An 11,691-nucleotide genomic window follows, 5' to 3' on the forward strand; every position below is an offset into this window, starting at 1 on the left:
CATGTGACTGGGGGGGGAAATGCTGTGAGGGTCGTAAATGTGAGGACCGGCTGTAAATGTGAGGACTGGGTGTAAGTGCAAGGACATGCTGTAATTGAGAGGACCAGCTGTAAGTGCAAGGACCAGGTGTTGTACATGTGAGGACTGGCTGTTGTAAGTGTGAGGACTGACTGTAAGTACAAGGACCTGGTGTTGTACATACGAGGACTGACTGTTGTACATGTGAGGACTGGCTGTTGTAAGTGTGAGGACTGGCTGTAAGTATGGGGACTGGTTGTAAGTGTAAGGACTGGCTGTAAGTGCAAGGACCTAGTATTGTATATGAGAGGACTGGCTGTTGTAAGTGTGAGGACTGGCTGTAAGTGCAAGGACCTATTGTTGTACATGAGAGGACTGTCTGTTGTAAGTGAGAGGACTGGCTGTAAGTGCAGGGACTGGTTGTTTTACATGTAAAGACTGGCTGTTGTAAGTATGAAGACCAGATGTAAGTGTGAGGACTGGCCATGTATGAGAACCAGATGTAAGTGTGAGGACCTGTCGTAAGTCAAGTATTGGTTGTAAGTGTGAGGACCAGCCCCAAGTCACTTTTTTTCCGGCGCTGCTGCAACTTCGAACGGTCGCATAAATGGACAGCTGTAAGTCGAGGACTACCTGTAACTCCGTTCGAAAAGAAACCCCCCTTCGAATCGTCCGGTAAGGAGCCCAGGCAAGAATTGAGAATTTCAGGAGGATTTCACGGTGTTTATTAAAGGATGTGGGGGTCAGCCCCGGCAAGCTATTGAGGGGGGAGGGAGGGGGTTCAGGCCAAGATCAGGGAGGGCAGAGAAGGGGGGGACTTTGGGGGGAGGGGGTGACCGATGCCCGCGGTGCCAGCTGACGTCCTGAGTCGCTGCTTGGAGGCCTGGAGCCGCAGAGGATGGAGGCAGCTCCCCCGTTCGTTTTGTCTCTTTTTTTTCCCGAAGGGACTGGAGGCTGGAAGACGGAGGTGTGAGGACAGAGAAACAGGCACCTGGGAGAGGGGAGAGAGTGGGGGGAGATAGAGATAGAGGGAGAGATGGAGAGAGAGAGAGGGGGAGATAGACAGAGTTAGAGGGAGATAGAGGGAGGAGGGAGAGGGAGAGATAGAGGGAGATAGAGAGATAGAAGGAGAGGAAGAGAGAGGGAGAAGGAGGGAGAGGGAGAGATAGAGGGAGATAGAGAGATAGAAGGAGAGGAAGAGAGAGGGAGAAGGAGGGAGAGGGAGAGATAGAGGGAGGGACGGGGAGATAGATGGAGATAGTGATAGGGAGAGGGAGAGGGAGAGAGAGGGAGATAGAGGGAGATAGAGGGAGAAGCAGGGAGAGGGAGAGATAGAGGGAGATAGAGGGAGAGGAGGAGAGGGAGAGATAGAGGGAGATAGAGGGAGAGGAGGAGAGGGAGAGATAGAGGGAGAAGGAGGGAGAGATAGAGGGAGGGAGAGATAGAGGGAGATAGAGGGAGAAGAGGAGAGGGAGAGATAGAGGGAGATAGATAGAAGGAGAGGAAGAGAGTGGGAGATAGAGGGAGAAGGAGGGAGAGATAGAGGGAGGGAGAGATAGAGGGAGGGAGAGATAGAGGGAGGGAGAGGGGGAAATAGAGGGAGAGATGGAGATAGTGAGAAATAGAGGGAGAGGGAAAGGAAGAGAGAGGGAGATAGACAGAGGGAGAGATAGAGGGAGGGAGAGGGGGGAGATAGATGGAGATAGTGATAGAGGGAGAGGGAGGGAGATAGACAGAGTTAGAGGGAGAGGAGGAGAGAGGGAGATAGAGGGAGAAGGAGGGAGAGGGAGAGATAGAGGGAGATAGAGAGATAGAAGGAGAGAGAGGGAGGGAGATGGAGAAGGAGGGAGAGGGAGAGATAGAGGGAGATAGAGAGATAGAAGGAGAGAGAGGGAGGGAGATGGAGAAGGAGGGAGAGGGAGAGATAGAGGGAGGGACGGGGGAGATAGATGGAGATAGTGATAGATAGAGGGAGAGGGAAAGGGAGAGAGGGAGAAGGAGGGAGAGGGAGAGATAGAGGGAGATAGATAGAAGGAGAGGAAGAGAGTGGGAGATAGAGGGAGGGACGGGGGAGATAGATGGAGATAGTGATAGATAGAGGGAGAGGGAAAGGGAGAGAGGGAGAAGGAGGGAGAGGGAGAGATAGAGGGAGATAGATAGAAGGAGAGGAAGAGAGTGGGAGATAGAGGGAGAAGGAGGGAGAGATAGAGGGAGGGAGGGAGAGGGTTGATAGAGGGAGAGATGGAGATAGTGATAGAGAGGGAAAGGGAAAGGGAGATAGGCAAAGGGAGAGGGAGGGAGAAAGAGAGACAGGGAGGAAGAGAGAGGGAGATAGAGAGACAGAGGGAGAGAGAAATTGATGTACAATAGTCATTTCCAAAGTTTGCCGATTCACACAACCCACTAACCCTACACCCGGGTTCTTGCAGTTGTAGCAAAACTATTCAGATGATCTCTGAAGTCCCCCAAAAGTCTTCTGTTTTTGGATTTGCTTCATTCCTGTTGTCCTCCTGATGGTTCACACAACCCACAAATCTCCCAGTTCATACAACCCCACTACTAAATCTACACCCGGGTTCTTGCGGTTGTGGGAAAGCTGTATAGATTACCTCTGGAATCCCCCCAAGCGTCTTCTATTTTAGATTTTGCCTCATGCCAGCTGCCCTCCTGATGGTTCACACAACCACAAATCTGCTGATTCACACAACCCCACCACTAAATCTACACTCGAGGTCCTCCAGTTTGGGGAAAGTTGTACAGATGACCGCTGGAGTCCCCAAGAGTCTTTTGTTTTGGGAATTGCTTCATTCCTATTTCCCTCCTGATGGTTCACACAACCCACAAATCTGCCAGTTCAAACAAACCACTTGTCAACCTACATCCGGATTCTTGCAGTTGTGGGAAAGCTGTACAGATGACCCCTGGAGTCCCCATGAGGCCTCTGTTTGGCCTTTGCCCCGTGGATGTTGCCCTCCTGCCCTCTCTTGATGATTGTGGGGTGATTTTTTTCAGCAAAACAACTAACAAAGCTGGCTAGAAAGAGGGCAACAGGCCAGGTTCAAGACTCTCCCTTCCAAGGGAGCGGGAACTGCAATTCCCAGCATGCTCAGCTATGATAGAGGGAGATAGAGGGAGAGGGAGAATGCTGGGAGTTGAAGTCCCCACCCTTCTAAGAGGATTAGGCCTTCTCGAGTTGGTGCAGCCTTCGGTTTCTATTTTGCTAATTCTCACCTATTTTTTCACCGCTGTCCACCCAAAATTTATGTCTATTTCTACCTCGCACCTCTCCCCAAACCAGCCGCTTGGCCAGAATTTCTCAACCTTGGCAACTCCAAGTTGCTTTTAAAACTCACATTCAGGTGCTGGGCAGATCAAGCCCACAGGGGGGTGGTGCTTGTGGGGAGGGGTCTCACTGGGGCAGTGGCGAGGACGGTTTCTGTGTCCCCGGGGGGATTCCTTTGCTCCCGTAATATTCCACCACCTGCTTGGGGACTTCAGCCAAAACGGTCTTGGCCAGAGCATTGGGGCCAGCCTGGGAATAAAAGAAAGGAGAGTGGGAAGGAAGGGAGGGAGGAAAAGAAAGGTAGAAGGAAAGGAAAGAGAGGAAGAGAGAGGAAGGAAAAGAAAGAAGCAAGGAAGGAAAGGGAAGAGGAGATGAGGAAGGAGGAAGGGAAGGAAGGGAAGGGAAGGAAGGAAGGGAAGGAAGGAAGGAAGGAAGGAAGGAAGGAAGGAAGGAAGGAAGGAAGGAAGGAAAGAGAAGAAAGGTAGAATGTGAGAAAGGAAATGAAAGAAGGGAGGGAGGGGGGTGGAAGGGAAGGAAGGAAAAGATAGGTAGAATAAAAAGAAGAGAGAGGGGGCAGAAAGAGGAAGGGAAGGAAAGGAAGGAAGGAGACAGAGAATGGAACAGAGGAACGAAGGTAGAGAGAAGGAAGGAAAGAGGGAAGAAAGGAGACAGAGAAGGGAGGAAAGAAGGAAGGAAAATAGGTAGAATGAAATGAAGAGAGGGAGTGAGAGAAAGAGGAAGGAAAAGAAAGAGAAGGAATGAAGGAAAAAGAAGGAGACAAGGGGAAGGGAGAGAAGGATGGAGAAAGAAAAGAAAAAGGAAGGAAAGAAGTATAAAGGACAGAGGGAGGAGAGAAGGAGGAGGATGGAGGAAGGAAGGAGGCAGAATAGAGGAAGGAAAGAAGGAAGGATGGAAGGAAGGACAAGGAGAAGGAAGGGAAGGAGGGAGGGAGGAGGAAAAAAGGAAGGAAATATAAAGGAGGGTGAGAGGAAGGAAAGAAGGAGGGTGAAGGAAGGGAGGGAGGAGACCGAGAGAATGGAGGAAGGAACAAAGGTGATAGAGGGAAGGAAGGAAGAGGGAAGGAAGGAGACAGAGAGAAGGGAGGAAGAAAGGAAGGAAAGACAAATTGAGAAAGAAGGACTGTATACAGACCGAAATTCAAGCCCACAGAACCGATGCTCCAAGCAGGCCTTTAACCCCTCTTGGCGGCCTGGGTAGCTACTCCCACCCCTGCCCAGAAGAGCCTGGCAGAGCCCCCGCCCTCACCTTCTTAAACTCCCTCACGGGCACAAACTGCACAATGTCGCGGACGGCCCGGCCCTCCTCCGTCTCCAGCATCCCGCGGTCCCCATTCAGCTCCCGCATGTCAGAGAAGTCGGCGTTCCCAATGCCCACAATGATGATGGAGAGAGGCAGACGGGAGGCCCGCACAACGGCATCGCAGGCCTCGGGCATGTCGCTCACCACCCCATCGGTCAGGATAAGCAGCACGCGGTACTTCTGCGGGAAGAGGAGAGAGGACGATACCTCAAAGCCACGAGGAGCAAATGGGACGAGACCCCCTCTGGTGCCCCAGATTAACAGAGTCGGAAGGGACTTTGTAGGTCATCTAGTCCAACCCCTGCCCAAGCAGGAGACCCTACACCATTTCTGACAGATGTCAGAAGTCCAGTCTCTTTTTGAAAGCCTCCAGGGATGAAGCTCCCATAACTTCCGAAGGCAACTTCTGTTCTGTTGGTTGATTGTTCTCCCTGTCAGGAAATTTCTCCTTATTTCTAGGTTGACTCTATCCTGGATCATTATAAATTGTCCATTATTCCTTGTCTGGCCTTCGGGTGCTTTGGAGAATAGCTTGACCCCTTCCTCCTCTCTGGGGCAGCCCTCAAATATTGGAAGACAGCTATCCTGTCTCCCCTGGTCCTTCTCTTCCCTAGATTAGCCAGTCCCAGTTCCTGCTATTGTTCTTCGTATGTTTTAGCCTCCAGTCTCCTCATCATCCTGGTTGCTCTTCTCTGCACTTTTTCCAGAGTCTCAATGTCTTTTTTATAAGTGTGGTGACCAAAACCGGATGCAGTACTCTAGGCGTGGTCTTACTAAGGCTATTAGTACCTCCCTTGATCTTTCTTTAAATTTTTATTTATACATTTTTCTTTAACATACGTAAGTGCTTAATAAACATTGTATTGTCTGTGTCAGTTTACTTGTACATAAAGTAATAATATTTTTCACTTGTACCTAATAATGATATTCCAACTTCTAATTTTTACCTCTATTGTCTAACCATTGATAAACACAAAACCCATGTTAAAAAAAATATTCTGTGACTTCTTTGTCCTTTATCTTCAACGTTAACCTATCCATTTCTGCATGATCTAGTATTTTTCTAATTATATTTTCATCTGTAGAAATTTCCTCATTCTTCCAGTGCTGCGCAAATACAATTTCCGCTGCTGTCAAGATACGTAGTTTTAAATATATGTTCCTTTGCCATATTTTTCCGGTATTATACCTACAAAAATATTTCTGGCTTTAAGTCTATGTGTTGCTTTATCATTTTCTCTCACCATGTGTGTATTTTTGTCCAATTTTTTTTTTGCTTTTGGGCAAAAACCTCCCTTGATCTTGATTGTATCGCTCTTTTAATGCAACTTGGGATTGCATTGGCTTTTTAAAGCTGCCACCGCATTCGGCTGGCTCCTATTTAACTGGTTGCCCACTAAGACTCCAAGATCCCTCTCACACTGACTGCTATGAAGTCCGGTTTCTCTTAGTCTACCCTGTTTCCCCGAAAATATGACCTACCCAGAAAGTACGTCCTAGCTTGATTTTTACATGTACGCCCAATATAAGCCCTACCCCCAAAATAAGCCCTAATTAAGATCCCCCCTACTCCAGAGTAGATGGGTAAACATTAAGCTAGGGTGGGGATGGGCGGATGAGGCAGCCCTACTACTTGCCTTTGGACAGGTGTAGCCAGGCCTCACACACCTAATGCACACATTTCTTCTGCAGCCGGCAAGGCTGGCAAGGCTTTCCTGAAGGCCTCTGGAGCTGATAACAAAGGTCTGGATCGATCCAAGCTCTGTTATCGGCTGCAGAGGCCTTGCCAGCCACAGAAGAAGTTCCTGAAGGCCTCTGACAGCGAAAAGGAGGCCGGGGACGATATGCACAAGTAAGGTTATTGGATGACATCCCCTGAAAATAAGACCTGGTACCTTTTTTGTGTGTGTCACAAAAAAAATATATAAGACAGGGTCTTATTTTCGGGGAAATATGTGTACTTTTGGTTTTTCTTGCCTAAGTGCAAAACTTGGATTTTTCTCTCTGTTGAATTTCATTAGATAGGGCTCTAGAGGTCCCACCCCACCCGTACCGTGGGCTTGCCACTTTTCTCCTCTTCGGCTGCAGGTCCTGCCACCTTGTTGATGATGGGTGCCACATTGGTGGGGCCGTACAGCTCGATCTGGGGCAGACAGCGCTTGTAAGCCTCGATCACCCCAAGAATCTCTGCCAGGGAAGGAAAGAAACTTAGATTCCCACCAGATCTGGCACAGGTCAACTTCCCGCCGGGCACTTGCGCCCTTCCTCCTTCCCTCCTTAATATTTCCTCTTTCAAAAAATTATCTCTTTCCTTCCTTCCTTCCTTCCTTCCTTCCTTCCTTCCTTCCTTCCTTCCTTCCTTCCTTCCTTCCTTCTTCCTTCCTTTCCTTCCTCTGCCACCCTTCTTCCTCCTTCCTTTTTTTCCACCCTTCTGCCTGCTTCCTTCCTTCCTTCCTTCCTTCCTTCCTTCCTTCCTTCCTTCCTTCCTTCCTTCCTTCCTTCCTTCTGCCAGCTCCACCAAGTGACTTCTGGGTTTTTAAACCCACAGATCTTTCTTTTTAAAAAAAAAATCAGCAGATAGCACAAGAGCACACAATTCCACCCAAATAACACAATCCTTCCTACTTTCACATTCGGGATTCTCCGGATCGAAGTTGATGGCGAAATCGTGAGACACCTATCCAAGAAAAGAAAAAAAATAACAAAATGAAACAAAACAGGAGCAAGGATTCGAACCCGGAGCCCAAAAGGGAACAATTTGTCTTCATCGGATCTCGGGACTCTTACCTTGAAATCAGGAGGGGTTCGCGCTCCGAAACCAAAGGCCGGGAACCGTTTATCGCTGGAAGAGAAAATGCAGTTTAGTTTCCCACCCGGATGGGGGGCAGGGGGAATTCTGGGAGTTATAGTTCCAACATTCCAGGCGCAAGCCTATCCTGTACCTGTCGTAATCCTGGCAGATCTCGCCCACGGATGACAAAGTTTTCAGGTATTCGTTGGGCTCCCGGGGGTTGATGAAATGGAGCGAGTGTTCACTTCGGGGGTCACCATTGGAGGCTGTGAAGTCAATGGCTACCTGGGCAAGGGAGAGAGAGAGAGAGAGAGAGATAGCGGTGTAGCCTAGCAGTTAGAGCATCGTAACCAGAGGTGTGATTCAACTGCTATAACAACTGGTTTGGTGAGCGTGTGCGTAGCATTTAAAAAAACGCCGTTTTTTTCAGCTCTAAAACTTACCTTCTGCCGGAGTCCCAGTGAGTAAGTCAGCTGAGCTACGGAACTCCATTGCGCCACGCTAAACAGCGAAGCTGAAAACCCCGGAAACAAAGGACAAAATAGGACAGCGCGCGGGTGGGCGGGGCCAAATCATCACCGTAACTACTGGTTCACCCGAAACTGGGCCGAATCCCACCCCTGATTGTAACCAGGAGTCTGGAATTTTGGAATTTTCCCAGTCTCATTTAAGGCACCGAGCAAGTTTCAAAAAAAAAGTTCTGGGAATTTCACAGGAGTGAAACCTTTGCTTATTGCTATGAAGGTTAAACTTGAGCCAGCTGCGTGCGGTGGCAGCCAAAAAAGTGAACACACTCCTGGGTTGTATCAAGAGCGGCACAGAATCAAAATCATGTGAGGTATTAGCACTGCTTTGTAAAGCCTTAGTAAGGCCACACCTGGAATCCTGCATCCATTTTTGGTCACCACATTTTACAAAAAAGATGGTTAGAAAAGTGCAAAGGAAAGCAACTAAGATGATCAAAGGCCCGGAGACAAAAAAAGGAAACCATATGAAGAACAGTTGCAGGATCTGGGTGGGATAGTGTAGAGAAAAAAAAAGAATTGGGGGTGACATGATAGCAATCTTCCAGTATTTGAGGGGCTGCCCCAAAGAAGAGGAAGGGGTCAACCTATTTTCCAAAGCCCCTGAAGGCAGGACAAGAAGCAACGGATGGAAACAAATCAAGGAGAGAAACAACCTTGAATGAAGGAGAAACTTCCTAACATGGAGGACAATGAACCAGTGGAACTGCTTGCCACCAGAAGTTGTAGGTACTTCAACACTGGAGGCCTTTAAGAAGAGATTAGACAGTGATTTGTCTGAAATAGCATAGGGTTGCCTGCTTGAGCAGGAGGTTAGACTAGAAGACCTCCAAGGTCCCTTCTAATTCTTCTATTCTATTCTATTCTATTCTATTCTATTCTACTCTATTCTATTTTATTCTTATTCCAATCTCCTATCCTATCCTATCCTATCCTATCCTATTCTTACTCCAATCTTCTATTCTATTCTATTCTATTCTATTCTATTCTATTCTATTCTATTCTATTCTATTCTATTCTATTCTATTCTGTTCTATTCTTATTCCAATCTTCTATTCTATTCTATTCTATTCTATTCTATTCTATTCTATTCTATGCTATTCTATTCTATTCTTATCCCAATCTCCTATTCTATTCTATTCTATTTTTCTATTTCTATTCTATTTCTATTCTATTTCTGTTTCTGTTATTTCTATTCCATTATATTCTACATACAGGTAATCAATCAATCAATAAAAAATAGATAATAAACAGTCAGCATAAGGATTCCTCCTTTCTCTTAATTCTTAATTATAAAACTTACCGTGAAGGAGATTTGTAAGCCACCCATGATGTAATCTAGGAAGGTGTGGACTTTCTCCATCTGCAGAGAAACAATGATGGTAAGGATGACGGGTGCGACGGCTAGCCATCTTCAGAATCTTTGCTTTTCTTCTTCGGAGGCCCAGAATATTAATACAGGTAGCCCTCAACTTACAACAGTTCATTTCGCGACTGTTGAAGTTACAACTGAAAAAAGGGACTTGGGACTGTTTTTTCACACTCGTGAACATTTGTTTTTTTAAAAAAAATATTTATACATTTTTCTTTAACGTAGTTAATAGATAATGTGTCTGGATCATTTTACATATACATAATAATAGTAGTCATAGTATTCCTTACTTGTAGATAATGGTATTCCTCCAACTTCTAAATTTCTACCTTTATTATCTAACCATTGGTAAAACAAATCCCAAGTTAATATTCTGCGTTTTCTTTATCTTCAACGTTAACCTGTCCACTTATGCGCAATCTGATGTTTTTATGATTATATTTTCATCTGAAGGAGTTTCCTTATTTTCCCAGCATTGTGCTGTCAAAATAATGTCATATTAAATCAGGGATGGGCCTCAAAAACTTCAGCCATCGGTTCTCTGCCTGGTTGCTGAGTGGGCGTGGCCTAGTTAGCCTCCTGCACCGCAGTGGGGGAGGTGGGGTGTTTTCGCCTTCCCAGGGCTCCGGAGGCTTTCCTCAAGCCTCTGCGAGGGGGAAAATGGCCTCCTCAGGCTCTGGAGGCCCTCTGGAGTCTGAAAATGGGCTCATTTCCCCGAACTTCTGAAGCCTCCAGGAGGCCTGTTTTTCAAGCCTCCACGTAGACCCCGTACTTAACTGGGATCCAAAACGGGCTGCGTGGGGACTCCAGGGAGGGGCAGGGCGGGGTGAGTGGGGCAGCCAGGATTGGGATTTACCGGTTCACTGAGCCGGCTATTAAAAATGATAAAATTAGCTATCGGTTCGCCCCGATTCGGGCATAGTAGCCCGTTTCCTGTATTAAATATACATTCCCTTTATTATATTTTTCTGGCAAAATACCTAACATTTCAAGCATCCCTGTGATCACGTGATTTTTATATTGGGATGTTTGACAACTGACGCGCATTTATGATGGCTGTTGCAGAGCTCCAGGGTCACATCCAATCCCCCTTTGGGACCTTCTGACAAGCAAAGTCAACGGAGAAACCAGATTCACTTAATGGCCGTATGACTAATTGAACAACAGCAGGGATTCAGTTAACCAATATGGCAAGAAAAGTCATCAAGTTCACTTTGAACAAATTTCTCACTTAGTATCATAAATTAGGGGCTCAACTGTGGTCGTAAGTCGAGGACCAACTGTACCAACAGCCCGGAAGTAGGGTTGGTCAACTATGGCAATGTTAGGACCTGTGGACTTCAACTCCCAGAATTCCTGAGCCAGCCATGTAGTTAAGGAATACAGATAGTCCTCCACTTATAACGGTTCATTTAGTGACTGTTCAAAGTTACAACGGCCCTGAAAAAAAAGTGGCTTATTGCCACTTCTGACTGTTGCAGCATCGCCTACAGTCACATGACGCTTGGCGACCAACTCGTGTTTATGCGGTTGCAATGTCCCGGGAAATGTGGTTCCCTTTGCGGCCTTCTGACCAGCAACATCCACAGGAAAGGTGGATTCATTTAACGACCATGTGACTAATTTAACGACAGAAGTGATTCGCTTAACCACTGTGGCAAAGAAGGTCGTAAGATGGGGCAAAACTCATTTTTAACGACTGATCTCTCTTAGCAACAGAAATGATGGGCTCGATTCTCCTCGTAAGTCGAGGACTACCTGAAAATCTGATCAGCTATAACTTTCCAGCAATTGAAGCCTGACATGATCCATAACCTCGGAACCATCTTTTTTCAAGCTTAGAAATATTATTTTTTCTCTCTATCTGATTATGAGGATTGAACTGCTGAGTGTTGTGGCCTGCCTGCCCGCAGCCAGCAGAACTGGTGGAAGACTCGGGTAGCGAGGAGGCTGGGGAAGAACTGGGGGACGAAAAGTCAGCTTCATAATCTTGGAAGTCAGGTCAGAACATTGAGCTGAGCAGTAACTGGCATCTCCTGTTTGAGAATTTCAAAGCGGGGAGACCCGCAGTTTTAAAAATAATTTTGCTTAAGGTTTGGTCTTACCTAAACCTTGATGAATGATGACCGCTAAAAGGCTCACCTTACACTGAGTGAGGACGATATATCCTGAATTTTTGTAATTTTTCTTCTTTTCCTGATACTTGTGGTTAATACAATCCCATTTCACCTGCCAAGAAAAATAAATAAATAAATAAATAGAAAACTGGATTATAATGCAAAAATGCTGGCTTCTGCTATTCAAAGGGGTGGACTAAGATTTTTTTCTCAACTAACCCCAGCACTTAAAAAACATTTTTAATTTAGTTTTTGGAAATATATAT

The 11,691-nt window shown here is 46.6% G+C and overlaps 1 protein-coding gene across 1 annotated transcript in view; it reads right to left on the minus strand.

Annotated features, from left to right (window-relative positions):
• Positions 1 to 720: 720 nt before the first annotated feature.
• CPNE6 (copine 6) overlaps positions 721 to 11,691 on the minus strand; it is a 15,715-nt gene continuing 4,744 nt past the window's right edge. Inside the window, exons 5-13 of the mRNA XM_087917307.1 lie at positions 11,451 to 11,537; positions 9,240 to 9,299; positions 7,564 to 7,697; positions 7,409 to 7,463; positions 7,247 to 7,298; positions 6,675 to 6,808; positions 4,568 to 4,801; positions 3,372 to 3,550; positions 721 to 1,009 (exon numbers count right to left, since the gene is read on the minus strand). Of these exons, the coding sequence (XP_087773433.1) occupies positions 3,428 to 3,550; positions 4,568 to 4,801; positions 6,675 to 6,808; positions 7,247 to 7,298; positions 7,409 to 7,463; positions 7,564 to 7,697; positions 9,240 to 9,299; positions 11,451 to 11,537 (879 nt within the window). The 3' untranslated portion in view covers positions 721 to 1,009; positions 3,372 to 3,427. The remainder of the gene's footprint in view (positions 1,010 to 3,371; positions 3,551 to 4,567; positions 4,802 to 6,674; positions 6,809 to 7,246; positions 7,299 to 7,408; positions 7,464 to 7,563; positions 7,698 to 9,239; positions 9,300 to 11,450; positions 11,538 to 11,691) is intronic.

This window comes from Pseudonaja textilis, chromosome Z (genome assembly GCF_049901715.1).
Source record: "Pseudonaja textilis isolate UNSWEBS1 chromosome Z, rPseTex1.2, whole genome shotgun sequence".
In the NCBI taxonomy this organism is placed as follows: Eukaryota; Metazoa; Chordata; class Lepidosauria; order Squamata; family Elapidae; genus Pseudonaja; species Pseudonaja textilis.